Here is a 26,740-nt window from a genome sequence, read left to right on the forward strand (position 1 = left end):
GGAACTATTCTTTTTTTTTTTTTTTTAAAGATTTATTTATTTGACAGAGAGAAATCACAAGTAGACAGAGAGGCAGCCAGAGAGAGAGAGAGAGAGAAGCAAGCTCCCTGCTGAGCAGAGAGCTCGATGTGGGACCCGATCCCAGGACCCTGAGATCATGACCTGAGCCGAAGGCAGCGGCTTAATCCACTGAGCCACCCAGGCGCCCCAGTCAGGAACTATTCTTCACAGAAAGATTTCTCTAGAAAGATCTAACATACAAGAACGGACTGTGAACAGCCCCCCTTCCTTCTAAATCAGCACTGACCAAGAGAGACAATGTGAGCCACAAAAGTCATTTTTAATTTTCTCAAAATTACATTAATGAAAAATAGAAAAAGGGGCGCCTGGGCGGCTCAGCTGCTTAAGCGTCTGATTCCGAGTGTCGGCTCAGGTCAGGATCTTGGGCTCTGCACTCAGCAGGAAACCTGTTTGAAGATTCTCTCTCTCCCTCTGCCCCTCCCCTCATCGATACATGCTCTTGCCCCCCCAATAAATAAATCTTTCCTTTTTTTTAAGATTTTATTTATTTGACACAGAGAGAGAGAGAGAGATCACAAGTAGGCAGAGACAGGGGGGAAGCAGGCTTCCCGCTGAGCAGAGAGCCCAATGCAGGGCTCGATCCCAGGACCCTGGGATCATGACATGAGCCGAAGGCAGAGGTTTAACCCACTGAGCCACCCAGGCGCCCCAAATAAGTAAGTCTTAAATGGAAAAAGAAATCATTAAAATTGATTTTAACAATATAGTTTAGTTCAATGTGGCCAAAATACCATTCCAACACGGAATCGGTACGTGGACATTAGTGAGTTATCTGGCGTCCTGTCTCTGGTCTAGATTTTTGGGATCCAGTGTGCGGTTTACGCTACACAGTCCGGATGGTTACATTTTACGAACCCAACAGCCGTGTGTGCTGGTGACTAGTTTTGGAAAACCACCCAACTGGTGGGGTTCTCCCTCCCCCGCAAGACGGAGTCCTGCTGAAAAACCTGCAACAAAGCACCTCAAGACAGCTTTCTAGCACTTTGAAACGCGGGCCTAGAGAAACCGTTCACTGGGACACCGGCCCTGACCATCAGCCCTGCAAAGTGAACACGACATACACCGGAGCAGTGTGTCACACTGGGCTCGGCCAGCGACGCACCACTCTATATACAGAGATGGAGAAAAAGCGACCTCCACCTTGCAAAGCGAAGTAAACCCTGAAGCCTTAGGAACTCACTGATGGCAGAAAGGGAAGCAACGAGACACAGCTCAGTGACCACCACCGGAATTAGGTCCTTTTTTTTTCTTCTTCAGGATTTTGAGAGAGAGCATGAGACAGAGGGAGAAGCGGACTCGCCACTGAGCAAGGAGCCCAGTATGGGGCTCAATCCCAGGACCTGAGCTGAAGGCAGACGCTTAACGACCGAGCTACCCAAGCGCCCCGCAGGAATGACGTCTTCATTAGCTGGAAATCGTCCCCCTCCCTGTCCACAGCACTTAAAATTGTGCTGTAAGAAGAACTGCTTATGTTTTCTATCACCCGCAGATGAAATCCTCAGAGCACCAACCATCATTGAAAACCAGTTCTCTAAGTCTCGGGGTCAGCTTTAAACCAATCAACTTCTTCTTCTTTATTTTTTTTTTAAAGATTTTATTTATTTCTTTATTTTTAAAGCATTTTATGTATTTTATTTGACAGACAGAGGTCACAAGTAGGCAGAGAGGCAGGCAGAGAGAGAGGAGGAAACAGGCTCCCTGCGGAGCAGAGAGCCCGATGCGGGGCTCGATCCCTGGACCCTGGGATCATCACCTGAGCCGAAGGCAGAGGCTTTAACCCACTGAGCCACCCAAGCGCCCCTAAAGATTTTATTTTTAAGTCAACTCTACACCCAATGTGGGGCTCGAACTCACAACCTCGAGATCAAGAGTCTCACGCCCCACCGGCTGAGCCAGCCCGGCGCCCACAGACCAATAAACTTTGTCTGTTGTATGGTGGAATGTCCCACTCTTCTTCCTGTAGCTGCTCACAAATGTGGCAATGGAGAGAATCCATCAATTCGCTCGGTACTTCTCTCTGAGACAATGTCACGCACCGTAGCACTAACCCCATCTCCTGACTAGTGTTTCCATTCAATATACAACATCAAGCACACGAAGCCTTTTAAGGATGGGATGTAGCCTCCCACCACCACTCCCAGGTTAACCACGGAGTGACGGCTGATGCCAGCATCTCTGTCCGTGGCCCTTCCTCCCTAGGTCTTCCTTTCGAGAACATTCTTACTATTCCCGCTGTGGGTGATGCACAAGCGCAAAGAGTGCAGGGCCCACAGACTAAGTACGTTCCCAAATGTGCATTTTCACTGGCCGCCCAGCTCACCGCCTCGTAGAGTCACAACTGAGAGCAAGGTGGAAAATCAGATACAGAATATAAAAAAAGAGTCCTAGCACCAGCATGAGGCTACCAAGAATTGTTTACGAGGGTGTGGAGGTCAAGAGGCAGAAGTAACCGCTGTCGAGGGCCCACACCCTGAACCCGAGTGTCCATGGGCAAATGAGAGAGCGCAGGTGTCTGTGAAGCGGGGCTACCAGCATGGGGGCTCTCAGGAGCTCCGAGGGGGCCACCGTGTACAGTGACATGCTGGGAAGGGCCAGCGATCGTTTGCACGATCACTTCAACAACACGGTCAGCAGGGGGACCAGCCACAGACCCGACAACCGTGAGTGGGGGGGGGGGGCACCCGAACTAGCCCAGCTCACAGACGATCGGATGGGAGTTCCAGGACAGTGGGACAGTGTGTGTTTCAAGCACGACCCTCAGCTTGTTTCAACATTAGCCATAAGGCGGCCAGTTGTGAACGGAAAGTTTCCTGGCTTCGAGAGCGAGCGAGAGCACGACGGTGCTCTTCGCGGACCTAGACCTACACCCAGTCTGGGGTCGGCACACGCCGTCTGTCACTGGCCGGGGAGGACAGACTACAGCCCAGCCCGTGTGGACAGGTGGCGGCTACTACTGTCTGTTCACAGCAGCACCCGGAGGCACACCCAGCAGCGTCAACCGGTTTCCAAACGACCCCGACGTCAGCAGGAAAACGTGAAGTGCTCTGGAAGCCACACGCTAGTCCAGTCCTCAGACCTGGTCGACAGCTGTAGGAACACTTCTGTTCCCCTTTGGCTTTGTTTCTTGTGAATACTTTTCCAAAAAGAGAACCTCCAGTCCCCGCGGAGTCCCGGGAATGACGCACCCCCTTCCGTCCCCGGTCTTGGGGAGTCCTGATTCCTGGCAACTGAGAAGCAGGCCCAGAGAGCGCGGCCCGCACTCAGAGCCAGACGACGCTGCTACCTGCTGACTCCTTGCCCGCCCGTGGCTTCTGGAGGCCCCTGGCTGCTCACAGCCACTCGGACCTGGTCCTGTCACATCCACCCGGGAGCCCTGCCCAAGCCCTGTGTCTGTCCCGAGCGTGCCCTGGTGTGGGTGGGCCCGCTTTCCTCCAGCTCTCAGAGAAGCCTGCAGCCCACGACGGGCAGTCACAACTCATTGAATCAGGGAAAAAGAAGGCAGGCGAGAGAAAACGGTTTGTGTTTTCCACACTGCTCAGTGGGGGAAAGGTTTGTGTCCCGGGCGTCCACACCACTTTCCTTCTCAAGCACTGGATACAGCCAACTGGGGGATGTCCCCTTTCCGTCACTGGAGGACGTACCTCAAAGCAAGGGGGGGAGGGGCTGCGCACAGAGGTCTGTGGAACAGCATGATACGCGCCGAGTACCCTAACCCTAACCCAAACCACACAAACCAACCTGAAAGCAGCTCTTCTGCCTTACTAAGAAGAAGCAGAAGGCCTGAGAATTAAACACAGAAACAAAAAACCCCAGGATGTTATTCAGAGATTAGAAACACATCAGCAGCTACGGATCAGAGAGCCTTTTTTAGCCCTATCTTGAGCGAATACTCACTTTGTCTACACCAGCGCTCAGAATGTAATTCCCTTTCCTGTTCCACTTCAAAGCGAAGATGGGGCCTTTATGTTGCCCTAAGGTGCTGGCCAGGTTGCCTGCGAGGCAAAGGAACAACAAACAGGTAGACTTCGCGGTCCGGGCCTGCTCGCGTCCCATTCCCGCACGCCCGTCTTCTCCCAGGGCGCCACGAGGCTCGGCTTACCGTCTTCGGTCCATATTCTCGCAAAGCCGTCGTAGGAACCCGTGGCCAACAGCGTCCCGTCGCTCTGCAGGCCAGAAACACACATGCCGCACAGCTCAGTACACGCAAAGCCGGCCTCTCCCCCTGCCCCAGGGCTAGAACCGTCTCGCACCCGTCACTGGCTGCCGGTGACGACGAGCGGCCCCCTGGCACGACCTCAGCCTGCGCGGCTCTGGCCGGACACCGCGCCGCGTCCACCCGGTGACACCCCTCCACGCGCCACCCTGAGCGGCCCAGGGAGACGTGGCGAGACTGGAGAAAGCTGTTGGAAACGCGTGTGCACACACACGGGTTTGGGATGCAGGGAGAACGCACAGAAGTTCCAGAGAGCTGTGGGCTTCCCGCATGTAGATGCGTGTGATGCCCAGGGCAGGAGCAGCGGGCCAGACGGTCCCCCTTCCCGGGCTGCACGGCACCTCTCGCCAGCAGAGCGGGCTCCCCTGGGGAACCAGCAGGCTCACCGCGCCCAGGGAGGCCCGCTGAGCACCCCGCTCGCTCCTGCCCCGTGCAGCCTTGCTAGCCGCCCTCGGCAACGTGAGAGCAGCCCCGGGGTGGGGGGCTCGCAGGCAGCATGGCCGCGGCCTGTGTTCACGCCCTGCGGGGCCCTGCTGAGACATGGGCCGGGTCAGAGCTGTGGACGCGTCCAGGCAGCAGCAGGTGCTTACGTTCCAGTCCAGCGAGGTCACATCTTTGTTGCTCGGGACGTCGTGTCCTCCTTCCCGTATGCAGTGCCGCAGCACAAGCTGCGTGGAGCCCCCGTTGCTGTTCTCATTAAGGTTCCATATTCTCGCCGTCGAGTCTCCGGATCTGTAGGAGGAGAACGCACAGCATTCAGCTTCTGGTTCAGGCCCGGACAGCGCCTGCCAGACTGGGCTGCCTGAGTCCGGCCTGAGTCGGGTATCTCTGGCATGTGGCTCCATGTCTTCTTAATCCCGCTCACTGGCTGGCTTTTTTGCCTCATCATTTTTGTTCCTCTTTGTTATTTTGCTTTTTTTCCAGTAGGCTCCACGCCCAGCGTGGCTTCGAACTCACACCCCTGTGATCAAGCGTCGTCAGTGCTACTGACGGAGTCAGCCGGGCGCCCCTCCGCAATTTCAAACATCTTTGCGTTGCTCCCCACCCCGTGGAGGACACAGCACGCAGCAAGGACTTCCTCACGACCTGGGAAGGAGCGCAGCACCCAGGGCCCGAGGCTGCGGTCGCCACCCGTGAGAGGGAGAAAGGAGAGAACAGCCCGACCCCAGGGCACCCCCGTCCCTTACCCTGAAGCGAGGAGATCGCTGACAGGGTTCCAGGCACAGATGAACACCTCCGACTCGTGGCCCCGGAGGACTGTGGCTTTGTTGGGCGGGATCTCAACGTCCCCGTCTATTTCCATTGGTTTCGAATGATTATCTGTCACAGGAAACAAGAAAAGGCATGTGGCTAACGGCTACAGAAAAGAAACTTCCCAGCATTCTTGGGGCACCTGAGTGTTAGAGACACCTTCTTTTTATGATTTTATTTTACTTTATTTAAATTCACTTACTCAACGGAGAGTACGTTACCAGTCTCAGGTGTGCTCAATAAACCGTCAGTGGCGTGTACCGCCCAGTGACCTCTCATCGCGTGCCCTCCTTAATGCCCAGCCCTCCAGCTCCCTTTCCAGAACCCTGTTTGTCTCTGAGAGTTAAGGGTCTCTCACGGGTTTTCTCCCTCACCAGCGACTTCCCATTCAGTGTTCCCTCCCTCCCCCATGATCCTCTGTACGGTTTCTTACAGTCCACGTGAGTGAGACCAGGTCATTGTCCTGCGCCGAGGGACACACCTTCTTTCTATGTACTAGGTAACACGACCTCTGACAGACCGTAACAGTATCACGATTTCTGTGCAATTCAGTAAATGTATTACGTTTATTTCACCAGTCTCCAAACCCGACAGACAAAAACAAAGTTATTTACTCTGCATAAGCAGGGCCACGCTAAGGTCTGACGAACACCACCACGAGATGGGGAGGGATGACCGGAGAGATGGGTCAAGCCCGAAGGCTGCCGTTCTCCAGAAAGGATGAGACATTTTATCCGAGAGCACCTGTCTGAGGGATCATCTCTTCATCTGTGATGCTCCCACGGGGAAAGACCGTCGCCTTTCCAGAGCGTCCACCGTCCTGCACCCACCGCCTGTCCGCAGACAACCTCAGGTTCTTGGGACTGAAGTGCTGGGGCTTTTTCCTGGTTGGAGCCACCTCTATATCAGACCAGAGCTGCCACGCCTTCTAGCCGGACAAGCCCAGCCTACAGGACTCCTGGGTTCTGGGTTCTGAATGCCCAGGCAGGCCCAGTGACCCTGGAGACAAGCATGCTAAACGCCCCCCTCAAAAGTACTGTCCTGGAAGGCAGCTGTTTTTCTCCCATGTGGCAGGACACAGAAGATTTCTGAAGGTCAGGATGAACGGTCACTTACAACACCACAGTCTGGCCTCAGCCGGACTTGCAGCCAGATGACGGCAAACGGTAGGTGGCCCTGGCTTCAGGAAACAAAGGGAAAGCGAGGACGATGTGCCCGGGAGGAGGGCCGGCGGGGCCTCAGGTATGCCCCCTGGAGACCGACAGGCCGGCCACCAGCACCCGTGTAATGGAGGCTGTGTGAGTGGGAGCGAGCTCTAAGGTGTTATCTGCCTCTGTGCAGCTACGGCCTGTGAAACTCTCTTTTCTTTTTTTAAGGAGGCTCCTTGCCCAGCGTGGAGCCCAGCGCAGGACGTGAACTCACAGTCCCGGGATCACAAGTCAGATGGCTCAACAACGGAGGCACCCAGGTGCCCCAAGCATTAAGATCCGCCCCCAACGCACTGTCCCACTAGATTTTTCTCAAGATTTAAAAGAAATCCATACAATTTAAAAGCTTGCAAAATTTCTATCTGGGCAAACATACAGACATCTTGAAGCTCACCAATTAGAAACTCGTTTCAGTGACGGAAGACTAACAAAACAATAACCCTCAGTTTCCTCCAGCATCGTTCCTGAAACCCTGAAGGCTGCGTCCCCGAGGGCCAGGCAGTAAACGACCTGCGGCACGAACCGCACGCTGTCGTATTCCTGCCCCGCCCTGCTGTTTGGGACCGCGTCCCAGTGAGGATGGGGCTGCGGGTGCAAAGTCCTTCCACTCCTGCGCTAGACTCGTGGCCCTAAGTTTCGCTTGTTCCCATCTGCGCTACAGCCGCTCTGGGCTCTCCTTCTGATGCCTGGTGTACTTCTGTAGCTCACGGAAATCCGTCACCCTGTGACCGTGGATGGGAACCTGCCACAGGGCTTGACTGCAAGCAGCAGCTTCCTCTGAGACGGGGGCCAGCGAGGCACAGGGGTGCACGCCACACCTGCACACACAGAACATGCACATGCATATACACACAGCTGCAGGACACGCACGTACTACATGGACACACAGCTGCGTGACACACACATATTGCACATGCACACACACACACAACACACGGGCATGCTCTGAACTCAGACCCCGAAGCGCTCTTCGAGTTTATAAGCCACGTGACAGAGTAGACTCAGGCGCTCCGATCGGCCATGTCCTTTAGGGCAACTACCCAACAGAGACAAGGGCCTGGCATTTTGGGAGGACCGCGCAGGGCCACATCTGCTGTCTGGGGCCCGCTGCCCTCTCTAGAACCATGAGCTTGACTAGCACAGCAAGTGCTGGCCCGACACGTTCAACACGGAAGGCTGGACAGAGGACCGGGGCCTCCACAAACGAAACCATCCGATGTCAAACAGTAATCACACGGCGCTTCTCGCTGTCACACAGAACAAGTTCTCCGAGCTGCATGACCTTCTAGAATCGAGGATATGTGCACCAAGACCGTTACGTCTAAGGATTTCCATGAGAACAGAGCCTGTGCAGCTCTTCCGAGCCCACACGATGCCAACACCAGGCCTGAGAGCCGCAGGAGCAGAGCTGGGAGAGAAACTGCCAGAAGCTCACGCCTGCGCAGAGCCCCACACGTACTTATTGCATGTGCTCCGTTCTCCTCGCCGTTCACGGTGGCCTCTCCGTTCTTTGGTGGGTGCTGCTGCGCCACCGCCGCCGGGGCTGCCGTGGCCGCTGCCGTGGCCGCCGCCGCCGCCGCCGCCGCACTGGCCTGCTGCTGCTGGGCGAGCTTCTCCCGGAAAGCCTGCTGCCGCGTCTGCACCACGTCCGGCATCACAGCGTCGATCAGGGACAGGGACTCTATGGGCCGGCCGTCGAACACCGTGCCATCCTGGGGAGTGAGACAGAGAGGGCAGCCATCAGCCCCTCGCGCTCCGGCCCAGCATGGTGGGACCCAGAGCGGTGCCCAGGGAGTCCGGGCGGGTGAGGTGCACGGGGAAGGGGGTGATCGGGGACACGGCACGACCTCGTACAGGGCCCAGGCCGCCCGGCTGCGAAGAATCGTCTGGCCCCCACAAGTGGAGAAGCTGTGGCCGGACACCATGGTGAGTACAGGAGTCTGTGAAGAGCCACGCTCTTCTGAGGGAGATGCAGCTCTCTGGGAGCCTCAAGGCCGAATCAGAGATTTCGGTACTGTTCGGGTTGGATCCCTAGTACACCTGTCCATCTGACTTATGAAATATTTATCTGCTGTCACTGGGCTCAGAGTGTTGACTAAAGATAGCTGTGGTACTCGGGCGACAGCACTGTCTAGTTCCCACGCATGTTTTTTCAACCTGTTTTGATTTTTGGGCTTCTATCTGCAAGAAAAAATTCCCATACCCACTTAAAAACCCAGGAGGCAATTTTCGTCTGTGAAATTGCTCCAAATACTAGAACCGGACAAGAAGTAGTGCTTCTGGGTTGTGGTTGCTGAAAGTGCAAATACATTTTAGCATATTCTGAACTCGAATGACCTCGGAAATTAGGAAAAAGTGAACCACCTGAGTCTCCGCTAGACGCAATCCAAAGGACACTTGGCCCCAGCTGACGTCTGGCCACCATACAATCGTACGATGTTACATCTGAAAACAGTATTACACTTGAAAACAAGAAAACCAGGAAAGCCTAGAAAACGTCTAAACAAGGAGCCGGTCACCCCATCAGCCACCCTCATACTTCAGTTCCGGTCACGGTGTGGCCAACATTGACCCAGCGGTCAGCATGCTTCCGTGTCACCTTCTTCAGAGTCACACCTCACATGCACAAAGACTTGGTAAACAGTAGTAACTACCCAGGGTAAAGACAACACCTGGTAATTTAAACTCTGAAAGCAGAATGCCCCACGGTTCAGCGACTGCAAGCCCACGTCACCAACGAGACGCCTTTTTATTCTCCTCCCGGCACGCCAGAATGTGGAGCGCAGGAAGAGAAGCCAGTGGGGCTTCCCGACACACTGAAGACATGGAAACTGGTGGGCAAACGCATCTAGTTGCGGCCTCGCGTGATCTGAGAGCTCACTAGGGGTCTCTGGGGTCACACGCTCCTAGCCCCCCCAAAAACTTCTTTTTGTGGGAAAAAGAGACCAGTCGGGGCCTCAAGGGGCCAGTGGAACACCACCTCTGGACACCCATTCTGGGGAGGAAGGAGGAGAGGGCCACGGTCAGGGAAGAATGTGCGCAGGACAGGCAGAAATTTGGGGATTTCCAAAGATGTGGGTTTCTGGAAATGGATGGATGAACACAGGTGATGGGGCACAGGACAGATTACTTTGTTCTTTTGAAAAGCTAAAGAGAAGGCAGAGTAAGACAGGCTTGTAAAGAGGAAGTCCATTCAAGGAGAGGGAGCGGGAAAGGGATCCAGCGGACCGGCCACAGGTGGTGTGGCCGTGGCTGGTTTCCAGGCTGTCCCACGGTCCCCAGGCTCTGCAGGCTGGGGCTGGGGCCAGGCCACCGCCCGGGAGCGCACGTACCTCATTGATGCTGATCTCGGCCTCCACATACTGCAGTCCCTTCTGCAGGATGGAGATGAGGGCAGCCGGCGGCACCAGCGTCCCGTTGATGTTGGACTGGCTGATGTGGCTCTCGATACCGAACGTGAATGCCGAGTGGGAAAAACCTGCAGCGAGAGAGAGCAAGGAGCAAAGGGCTTCGTGAGGCCTGAAATGAAGGGTTGCGGGAGGCGCAGCCATGGAGATCCAAAGGTGGCTCCACTGATCTCAGATGCTCCTGATTAGCTGGGGGAGGAGGGTAAGGGTTGGGGGCCGCAGGCCTGGCTGCAGGATGCTCCAGGCATGGGGTGAAGCGAAGATAACGGGCAGGGGGCTGGGAAGAGACACAGAGGCCCAAGGCCCGTATGCAGGGGACGAAGACACAGCTTTGGAGGCCGAACCGTTTTGGTGTTATGAACAGCAAAATGCAGCACAGTTTGCCCTGCAGAAATGTTTTTTTACTTTTTGCTTTTTTGTTTTCTGAGTATTTTATTTATTTGATAGAAAGAGAAAGAGAGCACAAGAGTAGGGGTAACGTCAGAGGGAGAAGCAGCCTCCCCGCTAAGCAGGGAACCAGACACGGGGCTCGGTCTCAGGACCCTGGGGTCAGGACCTGAGCTCAGGGCAGGCGCTTTACCAACTGCGCTACCCAAGTGCCCCGGAAAAATGTTTCTGTTGCAAAAACGCAACTCTGGGCTTTCTCCCACTGTTGCCATTACTCCTTGCAGAGCTCCCTGCTTCGGTCTCCAAGTGTCCCGCTGCCCAGCTGGAGTGCACACCTTTCTGGGCGCCATGCTGTAGCTGGGCTCATAGCGGTCACGGCAGGCAGGAGCCAAAGCAGCACAAGACCTAACACCCGAAGAAAAAGAGACCATTTTGGACTGACTGGGGTGGCTTGAGTTGTTCTATCTAAGAATTGGTAACTTTCCCTGGGCTCCGGGGTGCTGGCTCTTCCTCCTCCTCCCCTCTGCACTCATGCAAAACAATGCCTACTTCAAGAAAGGAAGGCGGCACACGGGGCAGGGCGGAGGAGGTGCTGGGGACCCATGTGGGGTTCGAGGGTGATCAGGAACCGGCAGTGGCCGCCACTTCCTCAAGCGGGGCTGGGGGGGCATCCTACAGCTGGAGCTCCTGGCTGCTGCAGGCGTGCCCTGCAAGGTGGCAGTCCAGTCGGCTGGGGTACCATCCCCTTGGTCCGTCTGGGGCAGCCTAGGAGCCAGGGAGCTGGGAAGCCTTGTGGAGTGCTGGCCTTGTGAGTAACTGGGACCCCTATGCTTGGCTGCTGGCTAGAGGTGGAGTGAGGCAAAAGGCACTCCCCTTCTCTTGTGCAGGGGGTCCCTCGGATCCCGCTCTCCGGGGGTCTCCTCCGCAAGCACCTCGCCATCACAACTGGCTCATCTTACATGCTGGTGGGCTGCAGGGGGCTCCCCAGGGTGTCCCCGCTGCCAGCCTCCAACGCCTCGTGCACGGCCTCGCACCGCCACGCGGCTAGCACCCCACCTTCAGAAGCCAGACCGAAGGGGCATCACGTGGGCCCCGCCTTCCAGCTGATTGCACATGGGCTCTCTGCCCTCCCCTAGCAAAACACAGCCAGCCGGTGCAATAAACGCCGTGCTCAGCAGATGGGAATGTTCCTCCGTGAAAGGAGCTTTCTGGGCTTGCATTCTCCTCTCCTTTCCTCCATCGACTTCCTGCTCGTCCGCGGCCTGCCCATCCATCCCCCAGTGCCTTCTAAGGACTACAGAAAACACGTCCTCTCTCTCTTTCCTCGAGTCCTGGGCCAGCCATGGTGACCGGCAGGCTTGGCTGCACGGCGGCCACAGACTCCCTCGCCAGACCACACGTGCCAACGACGGGTGCAGGCCCGCCCTCCGGGGCCAGAAGCCAAGGCCCTATACTCCCGCCTCCCCCTGCCTTCGACCTTGCCCTCTGGCTCCTACCTTTCCCCACCCCTCAGGGCAAGATGGAACCAGCAGCCCGTGCTGACTAGTGACTCCTCCCGGGGCCCACGCCGTGCCAGAAGTCTCATCACCAAGGTTTCCCCGGTCAGGTTTCCAGCGCAGTGCAGACACGGAAAACCTCAGGTCGGGGGGAGCAGGAACCCTTAGACACTGGCCTGACTCCCCGTTGCCTGGAATTGTCACCACTGCTCAGGGCCACAGCAGTGTTCTCCTATCAGGAACGACGAATTCATGCTGGCTGCTGACCCCACTCCCAGGGCCCCTGGCTCCTCGCCATCTGTCCCCTGGCGAACAGGGCAGACCTGTGGACTCCCACAGCTGCTTGCTCTTCTCCTGCCATCTCTCAAGAGTCTACGGCGGGGCCACACCCACACGGGCCTCAGAACAGTAAGAGGCCGCCCTTACCGGGGCCTGCTCCAGGCCAGGCACAGCCCCAAGCCCTCACAACGACTTTCCTTAAGCCTCCTGGTCACCCTGTGCCTTTGCCACCCCAAGTGCAGCACCCCCTTCTACGGGGCAGATCTCGAGCTCCTGCGGGGTCCCCAGCAGACTCCTCGCACTCGGCTGAAGGGCTGCAGCTGACCTCCAAAGCCGGGCAGTGCGATGCCACTCTCGGCCCATCAGGCAAGCCCACCAAGAAACGTCTGCTAAAGCCGCCCGCGGGGCCTGGCGTCCCTCTCGGTGACTAATGGCGCCCGTGGGGAGGAGAGCTCAAGCCTCCACTCTATGTCTTCGCGCGGCCTGTGGGCAGGTGTACGTAAACTCTGCGGACCGGGGGACTCACACTTATTTCTCACAGTTCTGGAGGCCAGAAGTGCACGATCAAGGTGCAACATCTGGTGGTTTGGGGAGGGCCGACGGCCAGCGCACGGACAGCAGGAGGACACGGGTCCCGTTCACGAAATTCTGTCCTCACACACGCATCACCTTGCAAAGGCCCCGCCCCCGAGTACTGGGATCCCAACAGAAGAACCTGGGGGAGACTCAGGACGCGGTCTCCTAGAACACTTCCTTCCCTCCCCTTCGTGCGTCAGCCTCTCCGACACCGGCCGCAGACTTGCTACGCACGCACACCGAATAGCAGATTCTGACCCTGCTGCTGCCGTGAAGCAGATCTGGGCCCTCGGAGTCCACGACCTGAATTCAAGGTGGCTGTTCCGTCAGTGCTGTTACAGGCTTCCACACATGGACGGTAAAGACTGGAGGAGTTAGGGAACGGGTCCAATGCCCACGGGTGTGATGAGAGGCAAAAGCAGAATTTCAACTCTAGCTGTAGGTTTCCTCTGACCCTGACACGCACAGGCACAGGAACCGGAAGCCTTCAGTTCCCTGCATGGAGGCCAACTGCGTCCCCCAGCTGCACCACGCCGGCTCTGTAGGCCACAGTTTCGGACGTGGTGCAGGCAACTTGCGAAGGACAAGCCACAAGCCCACTTCTCCCACCACGTCCTCGGTTTCCTTCTGCATCCGGGGTCTCAAGGCCCCGTGTAAGGTCTGGGTGCCTCCGTTTGGGATCCCTGTGCGTGACCGTGCTCTGCGACAGACCGCGCTCCGAGCAGGGCGGGGACTACGCTCAGGGAGGCCGGCCGCACGCGGGGGACGGAGCTGGGCAGATGAACCGAGGGCGAGAGAGGAATGGCCAGAACGAGCGTCCCCCACCGAAGCAAGATGACGACCGAGCAGGTCAGGGTACACGGTGACGCCTCAAGCGTGAACATCTGCGATGTCCCTTACTGGGGGTCATCTACTGGGTCCCCTACTGGGGGGAACAAAAAATCATGACTGGAAACCAGGTGTCTTCAGAAACACGCGGGAATGTTCCAGGTCACCTCCGAAACGGGTCCTCCTACACGCTTAGAACTCACTGAGCAGTTTCGCTGGGCCATTTACGCTCGGCCTCACACCAACGGTTTCCTCATCCACCTGTTTTGAAGGCTTTCTTCCCGACTTCTGACCACCCCGCCTTCAACGGGGCAAGCGGGAGGGCCAGGTGCAGAGAATGTCACACTGGTCCGGAGCGCTGGGGTCCGCCCTGACTTCCCACCGAGCGCCTGGCTCAGGCCATCTGGCCGGGCCTCTCTGTCCTGTTCTACCCTGTGGGGATATGGCGTATCAAGGAGTGGACGGGAGAACCGGCGTGAGAGCAGCAGGTGGGCATACATCCTTGAATCCGGGAAGACCAGGAACTGGGGGAAACATTCCTTCTCCACTTTCCTCATCTGTACAGGGAGGACACTGGGGGAAACTGTCCCTCGGACACTTTGCCATCCTGACGCTCGCTCATCGTGGAACGGGGGCTGTCCACAGACCACGTGGGCAAGGCCCGCTTGAGCACTTTCTCTCAGGCCCTGGTCACCGGGGCTCTGCTGTGCACCAGTGAGGCGTGTGAGACGCCATCCTGGAAAACTGGCCCCTCGGGCTGGAGGCTTCTCCCCTGGGGCAGGCCCCACGGGACTCCGGAGCTAGGAGGCCTATGCACCGGCAGTCTGCTGGAGCGGTGGGGCTCCCGGGCCTCGCACCCCTTCAGCCTTCAACGCTTCTCTTCCATCCAAGGGGACAGCAGTGGGAACAAAGTACATCATGTCACCATGTGCCTGACGAAGACCGAGACAGGCGGGACTGCCCAGCGGCAGGTGTGAAGCCGTGAAAAAGGAGGGGAGTAAAGGCCTGGGGGCACCGCGATGGAAGACCTGTGTCAGGGCTCCACGCGGGCGTCCCCGGGTCTGACCCCGGCCAGCCCGGAGCCATCACTGAAGCAGCAGGATTTCTGAGCTGCGGCATGACCTGCGCCGGGCCGGATCCTTCTCTGCTGCCAGGAGCACGGTCCTGTGTGTCACAGAACGCCAAGCAGCACCTCTGGCTTCTCCCGGAGGGATGCCCGTGTCACCACCACTAGTCATGACCACACCTCTGGCTTCTCCCAGAGGGATGCCCGTGTCACCACCACTAGTCGTGACCACACCTCTGGCTTCTCCCGGAGGGGTGCCTGTGTCACCGGCACTAGTCGTGACCACCCCGAGTGGTCCAGATGCTGCCTACTCGACCCCGCCATGGCTGACTGCTGGGAGCCCAAACGAGACCCCTGAAGGACACGCAGAATCCTCACACTTCTGCTGGACTTACAAACACAATGCGGGAGGGAGGTACTTGCCCCTGAAGGCAAGCCAGCCTCTACGTGCACTTGGCCACAGACTTCGGGTAACACACGGTCACGGGAAACCACCCGAGAAGGTAGGAATACTTCCAAGGAGAAGTGTGTGATCACGACCCACTGGGAAAGGCTTAAAACAAACATGACATTTTATAGAAAACGTGGTGAGACCTTCCAGAGGGAAATCCTTTGTTTTCCTCAGGAGAGAGGAAAAGAGCCTGTACACGCATTTGTCTCACACAACGAGGCAATAAAAACAGATTTGAAACAAACCAAGTACATGTTCGCAGTTTCTTGCGAGGACCCCACCACTGGACCACCCCTCTTCCACCACAGCCTGCACGGACCACGTCCACCAGGTGTACGACTGAACCGTTCTGCCCAGTTAATGCCAGCCTGATTCATCAGCAAAACCTGCTAAATTATCGCTCCGTGGCACTTCAAAATCCTGCTTATCTGGCAGAGGAAAGCAGACGTGTAATACTCAGGGCAGCCGTGAGGGTGGTTTTGCGTCTTCAGCTGAAACAAAGGCTGAGGGCACCAGCTGGGGCATCTTCCGCAGAATCTTGACTACAGATTTCACAAACCTGCCCGCCTGAGTGCAGACAGCCGCCCGAAGCCAATGCACACGTTTAATTCTAACTGTCTAGATCAGGGGAAGGCGAAGGGAGGCCCACAGGCCAAGTGTGGCCCACTGCTTGTATGTGCAAATAAAGTTTTATCGGAACTGTGAGCAGGAAACGTCTACTGTCTCTGGGCCCCTCCGTCTGGGGGATTTTGCGACAGGAACACAAAGGCACAAGACGCTCTTCTACTCTGCCTGACGGCGTTGAGGATGACGACGGGAGGGACGTTTAGTGAGAGCCTCCATTATGTCATGCTGCAGCGCGCCGTATTTACACATCCTGCGGAAGACGCACAAAACCGTCACACTATCTTCCCTGATTCAGCACGTGGGGTCCGGGGTTCTCCTTCTCAAGAGCCATCAGGAGCCTGCAGGCCTGGGCAAGACCCCTCACCTGAGCCTGGAAGCCCCCCGTACCCGACCGTGTGCCAGGGCACCTCCCAGGGGCTCCCCGGGCGCCTCGGCTCACCTGCTTCCTGCTTCCCTAGAGGGACTCTGCTTATGCCGGTCTCCTGATCTAGAACAGGGGTTCCTGGTTGTCAAGGAAGGGCGAGTCTGTCCCCTTGGGGCAGATGCAATGTCTGCAGACATTTTTGGTTGTCACAGGCATGTGCTTGTGGGGGAGGGGATTCTACGGGCATCTAATAGGGACAGACCAGGGACGCTCAGCGTCCTACAGTGCAGAGAGTAGTGCCCCATAACAAAGAGGGTGCGGGCCCGCGTTTCCACAGTCAGAGGTCTGGAACGTCGGCTCCCGAATGGCCGTCTGTCACCACCGTGGACACCTGCTCCGTCGTCACGGTGGCGGCCAGGTGGCCTTCCTCCGTGAAGGCCCCTCTTGTCCTCGCGGGCGGGAATGATGGCCGTCGGTCCTGAGCTCCCGCAGGGCCCGGCGCTCGCCATCCTTCTTTCTGCACCTCCCCGCTCCCGAGAAGACAGAAGCTCCTTGAAGGGAGGAAGCCCATCTGCATTCCCTGCTTGACAGAGCATCCACCTCAGGGCAGCTGGGGCTGCGAAAGGAAACTCGAGGAAGGCCGAGAGGAACCGCGCAGGCTGGTGGGAGAAGAGGGCGGTAAGCAGCGGAACGACACCGACTCCTCGCTGTTTTCAGAATCAGAGACGTGATGGCAAAGGACAGGAATGAAGGATTTAGGCCCAACAGCATGCGAGAAGGAAAACCGGCTTTAAACAAATCCGACTGCCATACGAGTTCATAGTTCGATGACTGTTGGCCATACGTATACCTTCATTTTAGGACAATTTTGGTATTTGAGAATAAGAACAAAAGTAACAATAGTCAGTGAATATGTGCATTAGCCCTTTTCCTGAATTAGCTCAGAGTCGTAAGAACTGCATGTTACCGATGGGGAAACTGAGTCAGAGAGCAGTTAAGGGATTCCCCTAAGGGCACACAGCTCAGAAGTGGCCATCTGACTTCCCGAGTCCAAGCTCTTAATCCACACACAGGAGACTCCAGCAATGTGTTTAGAGACCTCTAAATGATTCAAAATGGAGCCTTTTTTAAAAAGAGGAAGACGATCATCTTACCAGTGACACCGTTTCTATTACATTTTTTGGCCAAGCAAGCTGCAAACAAGGTCTGCATTGCAAAAACGAGGCTGAATGCTTTCCGTGTTACACAGAGCAAATGAAGATAAATCCTATCTTCCAATGACACTCCCCTAAAGACGCCAGCGTTAGGAGTAGAGACCGCGATCGAAGAGAATCAGAAGCGGCAATGAGGATTCAGGTTTCTCTCTGCTGACAAAGACACCAGCCGTCACTCAGCACTCCAAGGCCCGGGTTTGTCCCCATCTGCTTCCTTGGCTGCCTTTTCTGACAACAACTGTTAGGTGGAATTAAACAATTTCCAAGGTCCCTTCCAATCCTAAAATTCCATGCCACGGTTAAAAATGACCTCTGTGTGCCCTCAAACCGAAAGGAGTTTAATTTGGAGAGGTGCCTGAGGGGCCACACAGAGGCAGGGGTGCACACCATCGAAAGAACAGACGACTTAACGATTCCCAGAGACAGGGCCGTGGCGCCGCACGCAGGGCCAGACGCAGAGACGGAGGACGGAACTGGGCATGGCTTTGAGGAGGACACGGAGGGGCAGTAGCTAGGTGGGGATGTCCCTTAGTGGACAGAAGTAGAAATACACACTTTAGGGTCTGTCGCTGGAGGTCTGTAATCTAGTTCTGGCGCTCCGGCAGCAGCCATCCTCGTGAGGGAGAGAGCTGCACAGCCCTGGCCATCGTCGGTAGGGCCCTGGGGTTCCTGGGTTCCCAGTGCTCTGGTGGACGCCCTGCTCCGATCTCCCAGGCCCCGTGGACTGCTCATTTATGATGCAGCACTTCCTTTTGTTTCTTTGAACATCGACGTTCCTGTAACGTCACGCTTCGTGACAGAGTCCGTGTTTCCTGGCTCGGCAAGGTCTCCACACCCGGGCTGCAGCTGCCTGGCCAGCGGCCCGCCTACCTCTCCGCGGGGACAGCGGGGATTCAGGGTGGTGGGGCCGGGACAGGGGTCGGTCCAAATAAAGACTGGAGGGAGGCCAAGGCAAGAGCGTGGGAGCGGGGTCAGATAAATCAGAGCAAAACACACACACACACACACACACACACAGAGCTGCAAGCTGTCCACATGGAAGACATACTACCCTCGTCCCCGGCAGCTAGTCTGCTGTGGGTTCACGTCTCCTTTTTGGAAGTGACGGATTTGTCTCACCACAGGATTACATTTTCTGCCCAAGAAGCAATTCTTGGCCTACGGAAATTCAACGTCTACCCGTGGTGAAAAGCATAAACTATGTGGAGAATGCTTTCTGATACTGCGCTCTCAGCCACTGCACACATGTGTATCAGCTTTATGATTCTTTATCTTAGAGGGAAAAAAAGTCCTCAAGACCCAGCCATCCCTTTCCCACCTAATTCTCTGACCTGTGGCCACAAAACGCGGAGTGCGGCGAGAACGTTTTTATGGGCTGCAGACCTGTTCTAGATGACCCGCCGTAACACGGAATCTGGTGTAAAATGGAACTGCCTTGGACGGCACCCAAAAGAAATACCAGAAGGACCTCGTTAAAATACGGTTTCACTTAGAACAGCTGGCCTGGACCCCAAGGGTGGCGGCTGAGTACAACGCGGGCCTCAGACTGTAGCAGACCGTGCACCCTGCCAAGATTTTAATATCCTCTCAACATGGGAAACGTCCAGGAGGGAAAGCATTAGTCAGGTTATAAGCCAAGGTTGCGACTTCCTCCCGAGCCAACAACTGGCCCTGGGAGAGGCGGCCTGGCGAGGGAGGCCGCTGTCTCTGCCCGGTTCGCGGACCCTGCGGCGCCCACACGCGAGGCACACACGTGCCACCTGCTGGCACCGGACCCCGCCACCAGCCTGAGCCCTCGCGGACTCGAGGTTCAGGGACAGGCAAACATGAGCCCCGAGGCCACGCGGCAGGTTCATCCCCGAGGGCGGCACTCTTAACAACTCAAGAGATGTACAAATGAACTTCTGAGCCTGGGAAAAACAGAGCGAGCAATCTGGAAGAAAGGAAATAACTCACAGACTGCTACACGTGATTCAACTGCCGTGCACACGGGGGGATGTCTTCCGGCCCCTTCCTCTGTGCCGATGAGTGTCTGCACGAATCCGTACAATCACACAATTCTGCGCCCCTACTTCTCGCGCGGACACAATACAGGCAGGTCCGCGGCTTGCTAAGGGTCTCGACAGCCAGCATTGCGGCGGACTGTCCTGTTCTTCCTGTCCTCCTGCTACCTCCAGCTGTAGTTTCAGAAGGAATCACGGCTTCCAAACGCACACGCCGAGTGTGTCCCCGTGCCGGCGACCTGCAGACAGCCCGGCTTCCCGGTACTTTCTCGTTGTTCCTCTCATTCCATGTCCTCCGACCCCCATGTCCCCCCGCCCCCACCCCCAGCAAACTGGCTCCTTCTCCCTGAACCCTCTGCTGCCTTTGCCGAGCCTCACGGCCTTCCTCAAGCCAGCTCCTTGATTTTGCTTGACGTGGTCTTCCCCTCGCCTTGCTTGCGAAATTCCAGCTCAGACGCCCCCTTCTCCCCGTGCCCTGTCGGGGGCGCTGGGCTCCCTCTGCACACCTGTCCAAGGTAATACATTCATCGGCCTCTGACAGGTGACCCTGGATGTCTGTGCTCCTCCCTAGGTGGGAAGAAGGAAGACTCCCCCCTCTCCACTGCCCTGTGCACCCCACGACCTAGGGCCATGCCACCAGGCGAAGGACACGCCCTCACGGGACTCCTGTTGAGGTGACGATGGTGACGGCTGGTGTGTTCTGGGACACTGAGGGCCCCCTGCTGGCACCCAAACCTGTCACAGCACCCCATATAGGTTTGCGTCACGCAGGAGCAAACATCTTAAAACTTCCGTTGTTTATTTTAGCGTGCACCATGGCGAACAGACCAGCACATCTCAGAACGGCTTCGAGCGAAGGAAGATATTAACAGGTATTAATAAAATGTGGCGACACGCTGCAGATGGGCCACTAAGAGCTGAGGCTGTTGTGACATGGGAGGGCCACAGAGGTCTGCCAAGGGAAAAGGAAATACGCAACACATGGGTTGTGGGTAAGGGAGGAAGGAATGCCCACATTCTGTTACACGTCTCGCACGGAGGCCTGCAAACTAGATCCTAGGTCATGGCTGCTTCCGTGCTTCAAAGAGGACACGGAGGGCTGGGACAGACACTCTGGTGTCTAAACGTGACGGTAAGTTCTCTGCGCCCCGCTCTCCAGGAGAGGCCTGGATTAGGCGGCAGGGCCAACAGGTTCCCAGAAAAGCATTTTTTGGATCCCTCCACTTGTTTTCTGAGGCCAACAGAGCCCAATACCCACACCTGACAAGGACATTCAAAAAGGAGCGCGACACCCCAGTTTCTCCCAGTTAGATAAATGCAAATACACCACCCATGGTATTAACCGACCACATTGGGTAATGTATAAAAAAGGAAAAAACATCCAGACCGAGCGGAGTCCGTTCCCGGAATGCAGGGTTTAACGCCAGAGAGCGACTCGATGACTGCACCACATCAACAGGATCGAGAAAGACTGTTTAAAAGAGGAAGATTCTGGAGCCCAACGGCCCGCTCTGGACCCTGGCTGCAGAACTTCCAGAGACGAGACGTGGGCACGTCGCCGCTGGCTCGGCGCCCGGGCTTTCCCGCCCGGACATGAAACACAGCCGCATCTGCTTCGGAGGGGGTGATGGCCTGACTTGCCAAGGACTTGGAATCATGCGTGGCATACAGTACAAGGAATGCTAGCTCTGCGACTACAACAAGGCCATGACAACAGGAACAGAGGCGACCCTGGCAGGACAGGAGAGATGCCTGCTGCTAGAGGAGTGGGTGAGAACGGGAAAGTGGGGGCAGCAGGAAGGACACTCTGGAAGATGATGGAACAGGAGAAGGTGATCCTCAGAGGGCGGGGCTGGTCAGCGGTCAGGACACGCCAGCAGCAGTACGTGCGAGCAGACTGAGGAAAGCCAGGAGCTGTTCACCCAAGAGCGCAGTCTGAAAGACAAAGTGGGGGCTGGGGTGGATCCCCAGGCTGGGCAGGGGTCAGTGGAGAGGTAGGTGGACTCCCAGGCTGGGCAGGGGTCAGTGGAGAGGTAGGTGGACCCCCAGGCTGGGCAGGGGTCAGTGGAGAGGTAGGTGGACTCCCAGGCTGGGCAGCGGGGAGTCAATGGAAAGGCTGGCGTGGACCCCCAGGCTGGGGAAGGTCGCTGGAGAGGCTGGGGTAGACTCTGGGACACGGGAGAGAAGGGACAGGGCTGGGTCCCATGGTCCAGAGAACTTGTCCGTCTGGAAGGAAAAATGGGAAAGGGAGGAAGCTGGCAGGAAATAAAATACAGGAGTGCAGGACACGAAGGTGACATCTGAGCTGTAGAGCTGTAGAGCACGAAGGCCTTCGTGTCACCGTGCGTGAACTCTGCAGACAGACACCAGAGCAAGATGCTGCTCCGCCTCAGCTGAGAGAGGAAACCGGAACCGCCCTAGACCTCCTCATGCTGTCCAAGGTACTCAAGTGGGAAGTGAGAACATACACCTCCCAGCACCTTCCACGGGGGTCTCCGGCTGTTTCGATGTTAACACCAGTGCGAACCGTTGGGCTGCGCGGAGCAAGGCCACATTTAGATGACTGTAACTGACCAACCATCGAGGCACGTTCATTCTAATTGCTTTTCCCCCTCCAACGGACTGATAAACACGTGAGCGGCAAATCGTGACTCTCAGCATTTACACACAGACATGTTGCAACAGTGAACTCCGAGAAGCCGGTACGAAGTCGCCTGGGAACCCGGGTGGTCGTGGTGGCTCTGAACACGGGGGACACGAGAAACAGCAGTGTCAGCACTCCACGCGGCCACTCGACAGGGCTTTGTCACCAAACCAGAACAGCGGTTCAGGACAAAAGCAGACTGGCTCTGAATGAAGAGGAGGAGCTCGTTTGCAACTAGCGCCACTTCAAGAGGGTCTGTAAGGGAACAATGCACGCGTGGGGCATGTCGGCTGGCGACGGCACCCCACGGACCGCACTGCGCAAAGGGAACATGGGTGTGCTTCTCTGCTGGAGGAGTGTGAACCAGTGATGCCACAGAGGGAGCGAGGGACGGTTTATTTTTCTCCAGAGCAAAGGAAGCGGCATCATGCACACCCTCCCGCTACTTACTCCACCCTACGTTTCTCGGGTATTTTTTCAGTTGAAGTACAACACACACACAAATGTGCAGACGACAGATATACAACCACAGCCCAGATTTAAACTCGGGGACTGCGGCAGGGGCAATCACAGAGCTCCCCCAAGTTCCCCTTCTGTCCCCGCTCAGCGGATACTGCACGCCCTACAGGACGGACACCCACGCTTGGGTGGTTAGAGCACTGTCCGTGCTGCTTAGGGGAATGAAGGGCCGTCGTGGGTCTGCGGCGACGGTACACCTGTCCGCGTGTGCGTAGTTCCACCGGACCGGGCCTCATGCAGCCTACCTGCAGGGAGGCTCCGTTTTCTCCCTCCCCTTGGCTTTACGCAGACAGGCCCCCCCTCCAACATCACATCCGTTCCAGCGGCAGAACGTGAAGATGTGACAGCCACACACAACATGAAACAATCACCACGATCATGTTAGTTAAGACCTCCATCACCTCCCAGAGTTCTGGGTCATGCCACATCACATGTATCTGATGCGGCCAAGAACACCGACAATTCACTCTCTTAGCAACTTTCAAACAGACCGCACAGGACTGGAAACCGTAAAGTCAATGTGGGGACGCCTGGGTGGCTCCGTCGGTGAAGCCTCTGCCTTCAGCTTGGGTCATCATCTCAGGGTCCTGGGATCGACCTCCGTATGGGGCTCCCTGCTCAGTGGGGAGTCTGTTTCTCCCTCGCCGTCTGCCCCCTCCCCCGTCCATGGTTCCTCACTCTCAAATAAATGAAATCTTTACAAAAAAATAAAGTCAATGTGCTGTCCTTTATAATCTAGATCTTTCTGCTGTAATTGACTGAGAATAACCTCTCCTAAGCCCTGTGACTCCCCCTGGAGCGGATGGTAGAGTCTGGGGTGGTGTGGGGGAGTGCGGACGCCCCATCAGGAGCGCGCAGCTCCCACCCGCGGAGACAGGAAGGCCCTGCAGGACTGCAGCGATCCTTCCAGCGGACAGGAACATGGGCGCGTTGGCCACGTCTTCCTTACGTGTCACGTGACGGAACGAATGCTTTCCTTGATTACTTCTAAAGCAAAGGCGACCACGATCTCCAAGAAATGCCTCTCTCTTTAAACAGAGACACACATTAGCTATGGAGAAGAGCCAGCGCAGTCAAAACATATTTTTAGAGACTCAGCTGAACAGTAAGCCCTGAACTTCGGTTTAAATGAAGATAGCTGAGCCGTTTTAAAACGATTTCCCGAATCTGTGGAAACGTGTCTTGCATAAGAAGGCATTCCACGGTCCCGGGAAACACAGCGCAGCTGACTGGGTGATTTGTCTGCTGCTGGGATTACAGTGGGCAAAGCTGCGTCATCATTTTTGTAGACACAACTATTCACGAATATTAAGAGAAGTGCTCTTCTCCTGGTTATCCAACCTCCTAACCAGGAACCAAAAACACCAAAAAACAAAAACCAAAAAACAAAAAACAAAAAAACCCTATTTTATTATCTGCTGGAGAATGCTTTGGCAGACATCTACCTTCCTCGAGGGGAAAAAAAAATACCCTGGAAAATTTTAATAAAAACGAGGACTGCATTTTGCTCATCATTAAAGTCTATTTGAGTTCTGCAGCAAAAGGAATCAAAATAGAGCCCAGGAAGAGCAAGTGTGAAGAAAGAGATACCTATTAAAACCCCATTTACTAATAAAAACCAGCTGGAACGAAAGCATCCCGGAACTAAAGGCCGTGCATCCGGGGTCGTCCACCGGGGGCGAGTGCACGTTCAAGGGTCCATCTGGCAAGGCCCAGGACATCCCTGGTGGGGACAACACGGGGTGGGGGGATGTTGCTGGCATTCAGTGGACAGAGGCCAGGGAGCCGCTCAAGACCCTCTAACACTGGACAGAGACGGAGCTGGCCCCCCGTGTCAAGAGTGTGGACCGCCGTGAAGGGGCTGAAAGCCTCTGGGTAATGTGTGACGTGTGGTCAGAGTACCTGAGGAGGTCAAGACCCTCAGATCTGCCCACCTCTCTTAGGCGGACCACAGATGCATTACAAAATCCTTTGAGCTCAAGTTCCTAAGAGAGTGGGGTTTTTCCCTTGCCCCTCCCCCCATTCTATATTATTTCAAGGATTTTATTTGGACATAATCTCTACAGCCACCATGGGGCTCAAACTCACAACCCCAAGATCTAGAGTCCCACGCTCCACCGACTGAACCAGCCAGACACCCCCCAAGGAAGTATTTCAAAAACCCTTTAAGACTCGCTTAAAAAGAAGGGGGAAGGAGCCCTGCAGACCACACGTTTACCCCTTATTCCACCCCTCCTGGCCTGCACGCAGCCTGGGGGTCTGTGGCCCCAGGCACAGGCAGCCTTCCTTCTCCTGGGAATTCCCAAGGCGGCGGCGGCGGCAGCAGCGGCGGCAGCAGCACACAATGTCCACCTGCGCTTGCCCACCTTCGCGGGGAGGCTACGCGCCCAGCTCTCGAGGCGACACGTGCTGCTCACCTCCTGGCCGTTCCTCACTCTTCTCCTGTTTCCAGGCAGCTCAGAAGGTCTGCGTGACCAAACGTTTTCCAAGGGGCACGCCGGTTACTCGAATCCATGACACAAAAGAACGTCCCCGTCAAATCCCGGGCCCACAGGATGCCGAATGACCTGCAAAATTCACTTAAGACGTCTGGACGGTCTTTGTGTTACTGACCCACACACAAAACTGCAGTAATGGAAGTGCAAAATAGTGTTTGGGGTTTCTATTTTGTAATTAGGGAATTATTACGGATTCGTCACTGACAGGTTAGGACTGCAAACCCTCTGACCTGCGTGCGTGCCTGTGGGCGTGTGCGAGCGTCTAACCCACACGTGTATAATTTCATCGTATGCATCCGCACGCCATGATCATCGCCACGGTCCAGACACAGAGCTCTTCCATCGGCACGGAAGAACTCCCCCAAACAAGCCCTCTGCACTTAGAGCCACCCAACCCCAGCGGCCCTGCCTCCGGTCTTATCACTGTAAGTTCAGCAGGAGGGACCGTCCAGGATGCGGCGTTCTGACACCGGCCTGTGGGAGCTGGCACAATTCTCCGGAGACCCTTTCTGAGCACACAGGTCAGGGGTGCAAATGCCCGCCATGTCTCTCCAGAACTCTGTCATCTGCCCAAAGAGAAACTCTGTCCCCACCCAACACTAAGCCTCTGTCCCACCCGCTGAGCCCCCAGTAACCTCTGTGCTTTCTCGAGCTCCCGGGACGGGGTCCCACATGGCCCTCGTGCTCAGCGGAGCCCGCTGCTCCTGTCCCGCTCACGCTCTCCCTCACTCTCGCTCACTTGCCCAAGTAAATAAAATCTTTCAAAAAACTCAATTAGATTAAAAAGTACCGTTGCAAAGGCCCTACATCACCTGGTGGTGTACCTGAGGAGAGCTCTGTACCCTCATACTGTTTGAGGAAAGAGCCAGGCATCTGCTGAGGGTGCCCCTTCCCCCCCAGGAAAGAGGAGACCCGCTCCCTCAGCCCCGCTCCACCCTTCAGGGGCCTTGGCTGGTTCCCCCAGCACAGCCCGGCTCTCTCGCTTAACCCAACAGGCTCCTTCCTCAACCTGGCCCCAGGAAGCCGCTGTGCACACAGGCCCGATTTTGAAACGGCTCCATAATCTTTCCAGAAAGTAAAAGCTCTCTGTGTGTTTAGAACGGAATGACCTTTAGTTGTCCTGGGGCTTGCTGTGGAGACAAAATGCCGCCTAAGCCTCACTAACCACGCTGACCTCGTGCATCCTGGGACATCAGGGCATGAAAGGGTGCTTGGGGCAGCCGGCAAGGAAATCTTTACCTCTGTCTTGGCCTAGAAGCCCCACAAAACGAATGAGAAATGGCAACTAAGTGCTGCTATAAAGCTGGAAACTCCAAGCACTGGTATTTCACTGTCCTCCTTGGATGACATGTAATCTAGAACAATCCAAGGACAACATGTAATACGGAACTATGTGTACATTACGTAAATCCAAGGAAACATGCCCAATTCTACGTAGTGAGTCAACACGTGTGTAGACATGGCTCTTTCAGAAAACAGACCCCGTCTAACAGGCAGATTTTCACTTTAGAGAACAGCCAGCGCTTCTCTGTGAATAATGAACGCATGGTGACATTAACAGGAATGATAAACGGGTTTAATAAATTGGTCTCTTGACGACAAATCATGACAGATCAGAGAAGCAGCTC

The 26,740-nt window shown here is 56.1% G+C and overlaps 1 protein-coding gene across 5 annotated transcripts in view; it reads right to left on the reverse strand.

The window, feature by feature from the left end:
• Positions 1–26,740, reverse strand: part of LOC309856868 (F-box-like/WD repeat-containing protein TBL1X) — a 201,641-nt gene that overhangs the window by 12,600 nt on the left and 162,301 nt on the right. For all 5 annotated transcript variants that reach the window (XM_082718647.1, XM_082718650.1, XM_082718648.1 and 2 more), the window contains 6 exons: positions 10,086–10,231; positions 8,213–8,465; positions 5,482–5,614; positions 4,885–5,026; positions 4,181–4,244; positions 3,976–4,073 (listed from right to left, as the gene is read on the reverse strand). In XM_082718647.1, the coding sequence (XP_082574773.1) occupies positions 3,976–4,073; positions 4,181–4,244; positions 4,885–5,026; positions 5,482–5,614; positions 8,213–8,465; positions 10,086–10,231 (836 nt within the window). The remainder of the gene's footprint in view (positions 1–3,975; positions 4,074–4,180; positions 4,245–4,884; positions 5,027–5,481; positions 5,615–8,212; positions 8,466–10,085; positions 10,232–26,740) is intronic.

This window comes from Mustela nivalis (genome assembly GCF_964662115.1).
Source record: "Mustela nivalis genome assembly, chromosome: Y".
In the NCBI taxonomy this organism is placed as follows: Eukaryota; Metazoa; Chordata; class Mammalia; order Carnivora; family Mustelidae; genus Mustela; species Mustela nivalis.